This window comes from Protomyctophum parallelum (genome assembly GCF_964188405.1).
Source record: "Protomyctophum parallelum genome assembly, chromosome: 8".
NCBI classification, from domain to species: domain Eukaryota; kingdom Metazoa; phylum Chordata; class Actinopteri; order Myctophiformes; family Myctophidae; genus Protomyctophum; species Protomyctophum parallelum.
The window spans coordinates 51714525-51730588 of NC_139703.1; the positions used below are offsets into that span (position 1 = coordinate 51714525).

Consider the following 16064-nt stretch of genomic DNA (forward strand, 5'->3'; position numbering starts at 1 on the left):
TGAATCAGTATTGACCGACATATCTGGACACTCTGTAGCAAGCCCATTTAGCCAGTCAGTGTATAGCAAAAACGTAGTCCCAATGGCAAAGGTACCGATTGGATTGATGTTTCTCCGACCTGTTAGAAGCCGTTGACAAAGGCAACACCAGACCTCTGAATTGCACGACACAATTTGAAAACGTCGGGATGAGCAAAAGCAAGTAAATAATAGTGATTCAGGGGTCTAGAACAAGGCAAACTTTGGCCCAAAAAAACTAATAATTCCAGATATTACGTCCCCAAAATGTGAGGACGAAATGTGTGGACCGAACGCGTCCACAGATATTGCACGCTGCGATTGGCTGGAAGGTATGTCATTCTGCGCTGCGATTGGCTGAGCCTCACATAACGGGTTTGCCACATGAGCCAAAATAAGTGAAGGGGGAGAGTGGTAGGGGGAGGGAGTAGGGAGTAGAGAGCAGGGGGACATAGAGGGGAGCCGAGAGAGAGACGGGGGGAGAGAGAGAGCGAAGGGGAGATCGGGTATGTCATATCCCCGAACAGGGGATATGACGATTTGCATAAGAAGAGTAGAGAACTCATCTAATGTTAAATAAACAGTTTAATCAAATACCTATGGCTTCTGGAATGTTTGTGGTAATAATTTTGACAAAGGGGTTTGACATCATATTGACATGTGTACCAACAATCCATCAGTGACATGAACAACTTGAGTTCTAAGCACAGCATGAACAAAACCATCTCTGTTCCAGGCATGTTGTCGATGAGGTCAACACTGAGAGTTGGATAAAAGAAAAGAGAATGGACTATACACCTCTGAAGGACCCGGCGAGTCTGTCAGTTGTCACAGAACAAACAAAAATATAACTCTCCAAGGCAGATATGTCCTCTTGGACTGTTGATATCCCTAGGCTAGGTCGTCTGAAAACAGAACATTCTCTCTCTTACAGCGTGATTTCATCAAGACCCAGAAAACCAAAGGCAACAAAGAAGCTCGAGAAGAGAAGAGTGCGAAGTTTCGAATGTCGTAATAGCGAAATATATCGTAGGGTATAAGGGCGATCGATTGCCCTAAACAGTTCCACAAAGCAACTTTTTTCTCACCTGGTACAACACTTTTTATTTTCATCCCCTGCATTGGAACGCCATCACGAACAGCAAAGGCACCAAGAATCTGGTGAAGAAAAGTAAAAAAGAAAAAAAGAAAAATATAAAGACTCATGGCAGTCGACCAAAACTACTCATTCAAATCAAGACAAGAACATTTTGAATGGCCTAACCTAAAACATGGATCGTTTCTCACTCTTCATTCTTACCTGCTCCATTGTAGCAGTCTTTGGAATGCCAATTATGGATATTGTATTGGAAACTTTGTCCTCCACAGATGCACTCCTGTAATCTTGATCCTTTCATGGACATTTGTAATCAAATAACAGTTATCAAGCATGAAAGAAATCACAAGAGGTTCCTAAGAAATGTTCACAAACATCTTTAACAAACCAGAGGGGGAAATTAAACTTACCTGTGAACCAGAATCACTAAATTTCGGTAGTGGGAAAGGTTTGGATTCTTTCAGGACTTTCTCTGGTGCTTGAAAGGGTTCGTGTTTGTAATCAAAAGATCTCACAGACCCTGTTCTATAATCAATGTCCCTGTAGTCCTGGTCTCTCCCTTCTGTAGCACTGCCACTTTGGAACTCGGGTTCAGCAGCGACCTTAGCCCTATCAGGTCGCTGATCATGCACTATAGCCTTAAGCCCTTTGAAGCCTTCACTTGGAGGTCCCTGATTTTTTTCATTCTTATCTTGATGGTAAGGGGGCCTTCCATCGTTTTGAATCTGCTTGGGATCCCTTTCTCCAAGCCAAAGTTTACTTTCGGGCGCTCTACCAAGCAAACCTGGAAGACCCATTTCTGGGAATGGCAGGTCGAGTGGAGCTTTGAGGCCAACTGATGGCAGATCCCTGGCAGCAAACTGATCATGGGGGAAGCCAGCATCTTTCCCAGGGAACTCTGTAGGCTGCCTTTCCCTTTCCCTGTCACTGAATGGTGGCGGGGCTCCAAGAATGCTCTCTCTGCCAAAGCTTGGAGGTACATTTTGATCCATCATACCTTTCAACATATTTGTCAAGGGGGGTTTCTCCTTGCGACGGTTCTTCCATTCCTCTGCGAGGGTCATCTCTTCACCACTTCTGTAGTGGTCGATTGGGGGGCTATCGGTTGAATGCTGGAACTCTCTGTCTCTGTGTGCGCCTTCTGCACCTCTGAAGCCTGGTCTCCCCCTTTCCATCGGGGGACGATCGTCGTTTCCGAACCTTATGGGAGACCGGTCCCTATCTCTGAATTCAGGCCCAGGGCGATTTCTGAAGTCCATATCGGAATCAAATCCTCCTCTTGCATTAAACGGTGGGCCACCTCTTCTATCAAAGTCCATCATCCTCCTCTCACGTGAAGGCATGTCCATATCACAGCCATCAATGTCATCCCTGCCCATTGGAGGCCTATCACGCATGTCCCTAAACCCATCATTTCTTCCCATTGGTTCCGAGGGAAATCCTCTCCTCCCATCCATGTCTTTCTTATCGTAGCGATGCATCTCTCTGTCTCTCATGTCCATTAACCGGTTCATTGGCTCCCTCTGTGGCATACCCCTGTCTTCCATGTCTGCCGAGTTCCTGCCGGGGCCCATGAAGTCAGGTGCCGTCATCAGCTTGTCTCTGATTGACATCTCATATTGCCTCCTAAGACTCAAGTCTCGCTCTTCATCAGATCTGAAGAACTCTCTGTTTTGATCTCTATCTCGCATATCCCGTTGTTCCATGTCACGTCCTCTCATGGGGGGACCATCACCCCTCCTCATGTCCATGGGGGGACCATCACCCCTCATCATGTCCATGGGGGGACCATCACCCCTCCTCATGTCCATGGGTGGTCCATCTAGAGGCCTGGGACCCATGTTCATCCCATCTCTACCTCTAAAATCAGGCATGGGACCATCGCGGCCTGCAAACATCTCTCCACGGTGGTCACCACTAGAACAAACATTTATACTTTGAAGTTAAGCTTTGGCAAAGAAACACAGACCATGAAATAGGCAACATAAACAAGCATTGAACTCAAAGTGCAATTACTTAACTTAAGCAATTATCACAGTTACTAATATGAACAAATATAAGTCCTTATGTACAAATGTTGAGTTCAGTAACACGAATCACCATCAGTACAGTTCTGTCTGCTTACCGAAAGGGTGGGCCCCCTCGCGATCTTTGTCCAGGTCCATCCCACATTTTCCTCCAGAACGTGTCTTATCTGGTGGCAAAGTTTAATTCAGAAGCATGTATCATTTTTACAGCATAATTGTTAATTTACCAAACCGGAACAGAAAACTTAAAATATGGCCTTTTGACCAAGAAACAGCCACCGACTGTATGTTATACCATACAATAATTTAAATGGAACATAATTATGCTTTCCTGAACATACAGTATGATGACTGTCTTACAATATAACCCATTCTTAACGGGAACCCATTTTGGTGTTAGCATCATGTTGTGCTTTAGCTATTGAAGAATAGCAGATCTACAAGCTCATAGCTTGTAGCATGAGCTTGTAGGTCTGCTATTTTTGAAAAATCAAAGAGCGACTGATATTTTTAGAATCTGATCTCAGGTCAGAATGGGTTCATCAGACCAGTGTGTGTCCAGTGGAAACCTCGTATGAATCTGATCTCAGGTCAGAATGGGTTAATCAGACCAGTGTGTGTCCAGTGGAAACCTCGTATGAATCTGATCTCAGGTCAGAATGGGTTAATCAGACCAGTGTGTCCAGTGGAAACCTCGTATGAATCTGATCTCAGGTCAGAATGTGTTAATCAGACCAGTGTGTGTCCAGTGGAAACCTCGTATGAATCTGATCTCAGGTCAGAATGGGATAATTCAACATCAGACTAGATTTTTCAAATATAAATGTGAAAAACTAAAATAGCTCAAATCTACAAGCTCACACAGCTATATTTTGGCTACTGAAGTACCATTGTAGTATGAGCCTTCTATGACGAATTCCTGTTCTGTTCTTTGTTTAACTACATAGAAAGTGTCTATTTGTATGTCTCCAAATGTTTTGATGAATTGAACAATGTGGACCCTGTTGTAAACAAGTGTAATGCTTAATCGGGTCGTCCACTCACAGTTAACAGTCTTTGTATTGAGTTTGTGCTTGAAAGGTACTGTAAATTCTGCAAACTGTTAATAAATATTTCAATCAATCAATCAAAAAGCCTTAGCTTGCGCGTCTATTTTTGCAAGCGCCGCCCGTGGTATTACGGTATTATTATTATAATGAGGCTTTAACACTGCAGGCTAACGTTAGCCTACCCGGCGTCCCGGCCTATTGATTGATATTGACAATAATCTAACCCGTCCTAGAGACCTTAAAAAAGCAAATGCAGGTGAATTGTGGCTATGATTGTCCATCCAGTTTAATTCAGGAGACATTATAGCGCTATTGGAGTAACGTGAATTAATGTATTACCGCCTCTATCAAGGCCATTGTGGGGGGAAAAGGTGACGCGCTTAGCTTAGCCACATTAGCTTAGAAGCTAATGCTAGGTGGAGAGGGTTAAGAAAACGACCTGAAACGTGCGTCAAAATAACTAATATCATCATTATCTCGTATCATATATTTTTTAAACAAGCTGGCAGTGCGATATATATTGAAATACTAACCTTTATATATATAGTCCACTATGGAGGATGAAGGGATTTCAGTCTTATCAGGATCCGATACAGCCTGTCTGTCTCCTAGTACGCTCTGACTGTCTGGGCAGCGTCTAGTGAGCTAATCTAGTGAGCTAATTTAAGACTTCCGGTGGACGATCTCTTCAAAATAAGAGTACCCTCTAGAGTATTGAAAAAAAGTTTAATTTGCACATTAAAACTACAAATTAAGCATTTAAATGATGCTATATGATGCTATAAGACACACATTATGTTTCTGTGTAAGAATAAGTAATTAAATCCTTATAATAATAATAATAAAGTTATCTAAATGGATAAATGCTATTCACTGGAGTGCATGGACTTTATAAAGTGGACACTGGACAAAAGACGGCTCCGCAAGGCAACTATCTGGACATACCCACGCGTTCGGGGAGATGTCCTATACCACACCCCACTCTCCGCTAAGCGGGAGAGGTGTAAAATTCACAGCAGCAGACCTTCTACTGGGGTCAAGGGCCAAGGCTGACAAAAAGTACCGTTTCCGGACCCAGAATGGACACTGGACAAAAGACGGCTCCGCGAGGCAACTATCTGGACATACCCACGCGTTCGGGGAGATGTCCTGTACCACACCCCACTCTCCGCTAAGCGGGAGAGGTGTAAAATTCACAGCAGCAGACCTTCTACTGTGGTCAACGCTGAAAAAAGTACCGTTTCCGGACCCAGAATGGACACTGGACAAAGAGGCCTCCGCGAGGCAACTATCTGGACATACCCACACGTTCGGGGAGATGTCCTCTACCACACCACACTCTCCGCTAAGCGGGAGAGGTGTAAAATTCACAGCAGCAGACCTTCTACTGGGGTCAATGCTGACAAAAAGTACCGTTTCCGGACCCAGAATGGACACTGGACAAAGAGGCCTCCGCGAGGCAACTATCTGGACATACCCACACGTTCGGGGAGATGTCCTCTACCACACCACACTCTCCGCTAAGCGGGAGAGGTGTAAAATTCACAGCAGCAGACCTTCTACTGGGGTCAAGGCTGACAAAAAGTACCGTTTCCGGACCCAGAATGGACACTGGACAAAAGACGGCTCCGCGAGGCAACTATCTGGACATACCCACGCGTTCGGGGAGATGTCCTGTACCACACCCCACTCTCCGCTAAGCGGGAGAGGTGTAAAATTCACAGCAGCAGACCTTCTACTGGGGTCAATGCTGACAAAAAGTACCGTTTCCGGACCCAGAATGGACACTGGACAAAGAGGCCTCCGCGAGGCAACTATCTGGACATACCCACGCGTTCGGGGAGATGTCCTATACCACACCCCACTCTCCGCTAAGTGGGAGAGGTGTAAAATTCACAGCAGCAGACCTTCTACTGGGGTCAAGGGCCAAGGCTGACAAAAAGTACCGTTTCCGGACCCAGAATGGACACTGGACAAAAGACGGCTCCGCGAGGCAACTATCTGGACATACCCACGCGTTCGGGGAGATGTCCTGTACCACACCCCACTCTCCGCTAAGCGGGAGAGGTGTAAAATTCACAGCAGCAGACCTTCTACTGTGGTCAACGCTGAAAAAAGTACCGTTTCCGGACCCAGAATGGACACTGGACAAAGAGGCCTCCGCGAGGCAACTATCTGGACATACCCACACGTTCGGGGAGATGTCCTCTACCACACCACACTCTCCGCTAAGCGGGAGAGGTGTAAAATTCACAGCAGCAGACCTTCTACTGGGGTCAATGCTGACAAAAAGTACCGTTTCCGGACCCAGAATGGACACTGGACAAAGAGGCCTCCGCGAGGCAACTATCTGGACATACCCACACGTTCGGGGAGATGTCCTCTACCACACCACACTCTCCGCTAAGCGGGAGAGGTGTAAAATTCACAGCAGCAGACCTTCTACTGGGGTCAAGGCTGACAAAAAGTACCGTTTCCGGACCCAGAATGGACACTGGACAAAAGACGGCTCCGCGAGGCAACTATCTGGACATACCCACGCGTTCGGGGAGATGTCCTGTACCACACCCCACTCTCCGCTAAGCGGGAGAGGTGTAAAATTCACAGCAGCAGACCTTCTACTGGGGTCAATGCTGACAAAAAGTACCGTTTCCGGACCCAGAATGGACACTGGACAAAGAGGCCTCCGCGAGGCAACTATCTGGACATACCCACACGTTCGGGGAGATGTCCTCTACCACACCACACTCTCCGCTAAGCGGGAGAGGTGTAAAATTCACAGCAGCAGACCTTCTACTGGGGTCAAGGCTGACAAAAAGTACCGTTTCCGGACCCAGAATGGACACTGGACAGAAGACGGCTCCGCGAGGCAACTATCTGGACATACCCACGCGTTCGGGGAGATGTCCTGTACCGCACCCCACTCTCCGCTAAGCGGGAGAGGTGTAAAATTCACAGCAGCAGACCTTCTACTGGGGTCAAGGCTGACAAAAAGTACCGTTTCCGGACCCAGAATGGACACTGGACAAAAGACGGCTCCGCGAGGCAACTATCTGGACATACCCACGCGTTCGGGGAGATGTCCTGTACCACACCCCACTCTCCGCTAAGCGGGAGAGGTGTAAAATTCACAGCAGCAGACCTTCTACTGGGGTCAATGCTGACAAAAAGTACCGTTTCCGGACCCAGAATGGACACTGGACAAAGAGGCCTCCGCGAGGCAACTATCTGGACATACCCACGCGTTCGGGGAGATGTCCTATACCACACCCCACTCTCCGCTAAGTGGGAGAGGTGTAAAATTCACAGCAGCAGACCTTCTACTGGGGTCAAGGGCCAAGGCTGACAAAAAAGTACCGTTTCCGGACCCAGAATGGACACTGGACAAAAGACGGCTCCGCGAGGCAACTATCTGGACATACCCACGCGTTCGGGGAGATGTCCTGTACCACACCCCACTCTCCGCTAAGCGGGAGAGGTGTAAAATTCACAGCAGCAGACCTTCTACTGTGGTCAACGCTGAAAAAAGTACCGTTTCCGGACCCAGAATGGACACTGGACAAAGAGGCCTCCGCGAGGCAACTATCTGGACATACCCACACGTTCGGGGAGATGTCCTCTACCACACCACACTCTCCGCTAAGCGGGAGAGGTGTAAAATTCACAGCAGCAGACCTTCTACTGGGGTCAATGCTGACAAAAAGTACCGTTTCCGGACCCAGAATGGACACTGGACAAAGAGGCCTCCGCGAGGCAACTATCTGGACATACCCACACGTTCGGGGAGATGTCCTCTACCACACCACACTCTCCGCTAAGCGGGAGAGGTGTAAAATTCACAGCAGCAGACCTTCTACTGGGGTCAAGGCTGACAAAAAGTACCGTTTCCGGACCCAGAATGGACACTGGACAAAAGACGGCTCCGCGAGGCAACTATCTGGACATACCCACGCGTTCGGGGAGATGTCCTGTACCACACCCCACTCTCCGCTAAGCGGGAGAGGTGTAAAATTCACAGCAGCAGACCTTCTACTGGGGTCAATGCTGACAAAAAGTACCGTTTCCGGACCCAGAATGGACACTGGACAAAGAGGCCTCCGCGAGGCAACTATCTGGACATACCCACACGTTCGGGGAGATGTCCTCTACCACACCACACTCTCCGCTAAGCGGGAGAGGTGTAAAATTCACAGCAGCAGACCTCTGGGGTCAAGGCTGACAAAAAGTACCGTTTCCGGACCCAGAATGGACACTGGACAGAAGACGGCTCCGCGAGGCAACTATCTGGACATACCCACGCGTTCGGGGAGATGTCCTGTACCGCACCCCACTCTCCGCTAAGCGGGAGAGGTGTAAAATTCACAGCAGCAGACCTTCTACTGTGGTCAACGCTGAAAAAAGTACCGTTTCCGGACCCAGAATGGACACTGGACAAAGAGGCCTCCGCGAGGCAACTATCTGGACATACCCACACGTTCGGGGAGATGTCCTCTACCACACCACACTCTCCGCTAAGCGGGAGAGGTGTAAAATTCACAGCAGCAGACCTTCTACTGGGGTCAATGCTGACAAAAAGTACCGTTTCCGGACCCAGAATGGACACTGGACAAAGAGGCCTCCGCAAGGCAACTATCTGGACATACCCACACGTTCGGGGAGATGTCCTCTACCACACCACACTCTCCGCTAAGCGGGAGAGGTGTAAAATTCACAGCAGCAGACCTTCTACTGGGGTCAAGGCTGACAAAAAGTACCGTTTCCGGACCCAGAATGGACACTGGACAAAAGACGGCTCCGCGAGGCAACTATCTGGACATACCCACGCGTTCGGGGAGATGTCCTGTACCACACCCCACTCTCCGCTAAGCGGGAGAGGTGTAAAATTCACAGCAGCAGACCTTCTACTGTGGTCAACGCTGAAAAAAGTACCGTTTCCGGACCCAGAATGGACACTGGACAAAGAGGCCTCCGCGAGGCAACTATCTGGACATACCCACACGTTCGGGGAGATGTCCTCTACCACACCACACTCTCCGCTAAGCGGGAGAGGTGTAAAATTCACAGCAGCAGACCTTCTACTGGGGTCAATGCTGACAAAAAGTACCGTTTCCGGACCCAGAATGGACACTGGACAAAGAGGCCTCCGCGAGGCAACTATCTGGACATACCCACACGTTCGGGGAGATGTCCTCTACCACACCACACTCTCCGCTAAGCGGGAGAGGTGTAAAATTCACAGCAGCAGACCTTCTACTGGGGTCAATGCTGACAAAAAGTACCGTTTCCGGACCCAGAATGGACACTGGACAAAGAGGCCTCCGCGAGGCAACTATCTGGACATACCCACACGTTCGGGGAGATGTCCTCTACCACACCACACTCTCCGCTAAGCGGGAGAGGTGTAAAATTCACAGCAGCAGACCTTCTACTGGGGTCAAGGCTGACAAAAAGTACCGTTTCCGGACCCAGAATGGACACTGGACAGAAGACGGCTCCGCGAGGCAACTATCTGGACATACCCACGCGTTCGGGGAGATGTCCTGTACCACACCCCACTCTCCGCTAAGCGGGAGAGGTGTAAAATTCACAGCAGCAGACCTTCTACTGTGGTCAACGCTGAAAAAAGTACCGTTTCCGGACCCAGAATGGACACTGGACAAAGAGGCCTCCGCGAGGCAACTATCTGGACATACCCACACGTTCGGGGAGATGTCCTCTACCACACCACACTCTCCCCTAAGCGGGAGAGGTGTAAAATTCACAGCAGCAGACCTTCTACTGGGGTCAATGCTGACAAAAAGTACCGTTTCCGGACCCAGAATGGACACTGGACAAAGAGGCCTCCGCGAGGCAACTATCTGGACATACCCACACGTTCGGGGAGATGTCCTCTACCACACCACACTCTCCGCTAAGCGGGAGAGGTGTAAAATTCACAGCAGCAGACCTTCTACTGGGGTCAAGGCTGACAAAAAGTACCGTTTCCGGACCCAGAATGGACACTGGACAAAAGACGGCTCCGCGAGGCAACTATCTGGACATACCCACGCGTTCGGGGAGATGTCCTGTACCACACCCCACTCTCCGCTAAGCGGGAGAGGTGTAAAATTCACAGCAGCAGACCTTCTACTGTGGTCAACGCTGAAAAAAGTACCGTTTCCGGACCCAGAATGGACACTGGACAAAGAGGCCTCCGCGAGGCAACTATCTGGACATACCCACGCGTTCGGGGAGATGTCCTCTACCACACCACACTCTCCGCTAAGCGGGAGAGGTGTAAAATTCACAGCAGCAGACCTTCTACTGGGGTCAATGCTGACAAAAAGTACCGTTTCCGGACCCAGAATGGACACTGGACAAAGAGGCCTCCGCGAGGCAACTATCTGGACATACCCACGTGTTCGGGGAGATGTCCTCTACCACACCCCACTCTCCGCTAAGCGAGAGAGGTGTAAAATTCACAGCAGCAGACCTTCTACTGGGGTCAACGCTCAAAAAAGTGCTGTGCCTTGGGGCATTGACATGAAATCACTTTCTCTACGCAAGCTAAGTCAGGTCAAGGAGTTACCTCTAGCTTTGGAATGGGTGTCACTTGTGTGCGTTGATTGCATCTGTCTGTGCATTTATGCATTTGTTTGTCCTGACGAAACTTGATTATTTCTCGACTGTTTATTTTCTCGTATGACACGACATAGAAACTACTTGTGACTACTGTCTTTGTGTGCTGTCGAGCGGATGTTCTTTGCATCAGCTCAAAGGTATAGCCTGCTGTGTCATTCGATTCATTTGTCCAGATATGCCATTTATGATCTTTAAGGATGTACAATGACGCATATGGTGGCCTGTCGAAAAATACACACATACTGGTCAAAGCATACTCATTTTGCTGGTACAGACAGGATAAATTGAACGTTTTTGGAATTTTTGTGCCAGCTCTTAACAGGAGAAGTAAGGTCTGTGGGCTGTTAATTACTTCATATGTTGATAAGCTCTTTTCCTGCTGACATGTTTCACATTGTTCAGATTGAGCAGGTAATATTTGTGCAATAGTGTCTAAGATGCCTTTTTGTGACACGTCAAGTGGCTGCACTATGAATTGTGACATGTTCTTTGTAGATGGTAAGGCCTTGTCACCACATTGAGTACAACTATACAGACTAAGACTTTTCAGGCAAAGCAGGTCATCTCCAAGGAAAGGAGACCGAAGTGTGTATTCTACAAAGCTGTTTAATATGGTGCATACTTCTGTCCTAGAACATTTCTGAGACACTAATGACACTGATGTGTTGGCTAGATTGAATTTCTCAAGTTTCCGTCTAAATGTTGAGTCCTGCGCTGCTGCTTCTTCAAGCCGTGTGTGACATTTTTTGATAGCAGATGTCTGTTGTAGAAATGTTAGAATTGGTAATGGTATAGCTTCACACATATTGTCATTTAGACTTTCATTGCATAAAACCACATCATCATCATCTTCTTCCAAATTGTCCTCCGTTATTGTTCTGTTAATTGCTTTCAACTGTCCAGGCACAGAATGTACAGATGTCTGTATGTTTTGCTTGAACAACTGTGTGGACACCACACATACTCAACCAAACTACTAGTTTGTGTATAAAATCTAATGGGTCATTGTGCATTCCTAAGGCCAAGTAAGATTCACTAGTTGTTGAGTGACACCACAGATTGTTTTGCAATCAAATGTGTGACCTGGATTTTGAAAAAACGCTTGAATGAGAGCTGCTAAATTCCCCGGCATAGATGACAACTGAACCATCGAAGTAGGTGTCAATGGTTTCAATTTATCTTGTACTACTTGTAGATGCAGTATACCCACGCGTTCGGGGAGATGTCCTGTACCACACCCCACTCTCCGCTAAGTGGGAGAGGTGTAAAATTCACGGCAGCAGACCTTCTACTGAGGTCAACGCTCAAAAAAGTGCTGTGCCTTGGGGCATTGACAATTATTTAATTAACAAATTAAATAACCTTATTTTATTCTGAAGGTAACCGGATGTCTTAAATTAGCTAGCTCTCAGACAGGAAGTTCTAAATTAGCTCATAAGACGGAGCCAAATATCTGTCTGAGAGTGGAGCCTGCCTGGCAAATGACATGGGGGGGGTCCTTTTTGTGGGCTTGGCCGAAAGTGGGCGTTACCAAAAGGTGGGCGTGGCCATGGCCGCCAGAAGTCTGTCAGATTTTGACAGCTTCAAATTAGTGTTAAACATAATATAACCCAATTGACTCCAGTCCTCTCTGTTTAATATATCTATAATGAAACTATATAAACTATGCATATACCATGAAGTGCTATGACTACTAGCTCTGGTCCATAGCTCTAATGCGTTTCATTTAGAGCTATGTTACTCTAAACTTCCCCGCTCGCATGAATGCAGACCAGCCTCTACTCTTTGGCGTAAATAAAAAGAACTTTTTTGCTACACATAAAAACAAAGGCGAGTTGTGTCATTAGAAAGCCTACTTTGGTAATTGGTTCTAGTTCTAGTGAACAGAAATAATAAATAAATAGACTTGGTAACCTAACTGTAGGGAGTGCAAACACATTAAAGAACCTGGGGGTTATCATCTATGAAAAGGCAACACAATGAGCAGAAAATAAAAATGAACCATGTAAATACAACAAATTGAGCAGAGCACTGCAGGGAGTTGAACCCCATTCCGGTAAACCAGAAGTACCACAACCAGTGCCTTGGTTTTTGTTTTGTTTTACGAGGTCCATTCGTTGAAATGTAAATTTTGCATTGCAACGGTAAAGTAATTTCACAATTGACATTGTAGGCAATAATTAATAACGGTATGGCACCAGGCCAAAGCCATGGGGATAGAGTATGTTTTGCACTCTGAGTGAGTGTGTGTGTGTGTGTCCGTCAGTTTGTTAACAGCTAATCTCCAGCACCATTAACCCGGTCGATGCCAAATTTTGCACACACACTCCCTGGATGCCAACGATGAACCTCTGTCCCAAATTTTCCAGAACGGCCTGTATAGCACCACGCATTTTTGTATGCCCTCCGAGACTATGGACTATAGCCTTTTGCTTTTCCGCGATTTAACCTTTTTTCAAATCGTGAACAATGATGAAGAATCGCGCACTATAGCATGCCACTTAATGACCTTGGGGTCATCAAGGTCATTGATATTGATCAATAACCTTGAGCAGTATAAATGACCTTCAATAAGACTAGTAAATGACCTTGACCAGTATAAATGACCTTGACAAGTACAAATGACCTTGACCAGTATAAATGACCGTGACCAGTATATGACTGACCAGTATAAATTACCTTCATGAGACTAGTAAATGACCTTGACCAGTATAAATTACCTTCATAAGACTAGTAAATGATCTTCACCAGTATGAATTACCTTGATCAGTATGCGGTCCGTGACCATGGACTATAGCCTTTCGCTTTTCCTTGATTTTCACCTTTTTTTTAAATCCTCAACAATGATGAAGAATCGCACACAATAGCGCGCCGCTCAATGACCTGAGACCATGGACCAATGAACCATGTAAATATAACACATTGAGCAGGGCACTGCAGGAAGTTGAACCCCGTTCCGGTAAACCAGAAGCTACCGACCCATTTCCCTCCTCTGCATCACCTACAAGAGAGGCTGCTACTCCAACGCCTCATACCACTCATAGACACCAAGCTGACTAAAGACCAAGCTGGTTTCCGTCCCGTCCTGTGCTGGACAGAGCTCAACCTCACCCAACACATTGAGGATGGGTTTGAGGGAAAACAAATAACTGGAGCAGCAACTGGAGGGCGAAGCAAGCACGCAGGCAGCTTGTGCCTGCCTGCGTGCCTGCCTGCCTTCCTCATGTGGAAGCTGCATAGTTGAGTTTGTGTGTGTGTTTCTTTTTCTGTCTTTCTTTCTTAGGACGAAGATCAAGGTAGACGCCGTTGGAAGGCTCAACACAAACCGATGCCCCTAGAGATCCATCCCAAAGCTTCCCTCAGGGAGTCCAGCAAGCCAGCTAGCCAGCAAGCCCGCCCAGTCAGCCAACGCAGCCAGCCAGCTCCGCCAGTCAGCCAGTGTAGAAAGTCAGGCTGCCAAGCCAGCGCACATCAGCCCTTGCAGTCAACCATTGTAGCCATACCAGCCTTGCTCAGTCAGCTCAGCCAGGCCTCTCTCGAGGCCTGGCTCTCTGTCTGCCTGGCCCGGTCTGCCCCGCCCTGCCTTGCAGCAACAGAACCAGCCTTGCTGGCAAGCCAGCCAGCTCAGAATACGAGCTCAGCAAGCCAGCGCAGCTGGCAAGCACGCAGTTAGTCTAAACCAGTTTCAGACTGGCAGGCCAAGGCAGACAGACAGGAAGACCGAGGCGCCTAGGCAGGCAGACAGGCCAGGAAGGCAACAAAGTGCAGGCAGGGGGACTGTCCGGCCTAAGGCTGCGCTGCAAGGGTTGGAGCCTGGCCAGCTCCTGCTGGTCTAGACTGAGTGGCTGTGGCTGCACAGTAAGGCTGCGGTAACCTAGTCTGGGCTTGCTGCTGCACTGGCTTGCTCAGCTCGCATTCTGAGCTGGCTGGCTTTCCAGCAAGGCTGGTTCTGTTGCTGCAAGGCAGGGCAGGGCAGACCGGGCCAGGCAGACAGAGAGCCAGGCCTCAAGAGAGGCCTGGCTGAGCTGACTGAGCAAGGCTGGTATGGCTGCAATGGCTGACTGCAAGGGCTGATATGCTCTGGCTTGGCAGCCTGACTTTCTACACTGGCTGACTGGCGGAGCTGACTGGCTGCGTTGGCTGACTGGGCAGGCTTGCTGGCTAGCTGGCTTGCTGTGCTCCCTGAGGGAAGCTTTGGGATGGATCTCTAGGGGCATCGGCTAGTGTTGAGCATTCCTATGGCGTCTACCTTGATCTCCGTCCTAAGAAAGAAAGACAGAAAAAGAAAGACACACAAACCCAACTATGCAGCTTCCACCTGAGGAACCGAGACGCGAGAAAAGAACTGAGCGTCACTTGGGATGGTCACAAACTCTCCAACCATACCCACCCCATGTATCTTGGAGTTACACTGGACAGGACACTCTTCTTCAAAAAAACACCTGGAGAACACAAAAGCCACGGTCAACACCCACAATAACATCCTGTGAAAACTAGTGAACTCCCAAGTGGGGCGCAGACCCACAAACAATCCGTGCAACTGCCATGGCCCTGTCTTTCTCTACAGCAGAGTATGCCTGCTCAAGCTGGAGCCGATCACGTCACACCAAATTGGTCGACACAGCCCTAAATGACACCTGTCGCATCATCACGGGATGGGTCAAGACAACACCTGTCCCGTCCGTGCCTTTATGCGCTAGCCGGCACCTCCCCCCGCACATCAGACGACTGTGTAACGCTCAAGATGAATGGAAAACACAGGAGATAGACAGTGAAGTCTGGAATGAAATGATAGAGAACACCTCACACACACAGTTTCCTTTCGTGGCCGTTTACATTCGAGGGTCGCCGGTCCTCTCGAACGGAACAGTTTAACGTCATGCCCAGGACGAAAAGATATAGAGAACACCATAATGACAAATAACAGCAGGAAGGCATGGGCCACAATCCACCGTCTTGGCAAAGACCACACCACCCATAATTCACAACGGTCACAGCAAACTCTGTTGCATCACAACTGGTGTAGGTATTGGATGGAGCCCGCACACCACAGGTATAAGAAAGACGTGATGCAGAGGAGGGAAATGGGTCGGTAGCTCTTCGGGATAATGGGTCTTTGCCAGGTTTAGGGATTGCAACTACTCCAGCCTTTTTCCAAACAGAAGGGATGGTTTTCTGTGCTATGCATGTGTTCAGCATCCCCACAAGCCAGGTCCTTGCGATAGGTCCCAGGTGCTGTATCATTTCTGCCAG

The 16064-nt window shown here is 48.2% G+C and overlaps 1 protein-coding gene across 2 annotated transcripts in view; it reads right to left on the reverse strand.

Moving 5' to 3' along the window:
* rbm6 (RNA binding motif protein 6) overlaps positions 1-4800 on the reverse strand; it is a 31317-nt gene extending 26517 nt beyond the window's left edge. The window contains exons 1-5 of one of the 2 annotated variants that reach the window (XM_083771971.1): positions 4724-4799; positions 3240-3308; positions 1525-3031; positions 1319-1408; positions 1107-1176 (exon numbers count right to left, since the gene is read on the reverse strand). In XM_083771971.1, coding sequence (XP_083628097.1) covers positions 1107-1176; positions 1319-1408; positions 1525-3031; positions 3240-3286 — 1714 coding nt within the window. In that variant the 5' untranslated portion in view covers positions 3287-3308; positions 4724-4799. Of the gene's footprint in view, positions 1-1106; positions 1177-1318; positions 1409-1524; positions 3032-3239; positions 3309-4723 lie in introns of both variants that reach the window. The other variant, XM_083771972.1, reaches the window with a different exon arrangement.
* Positions 4801-16064: the final 11264 nt, after the last annotated feature.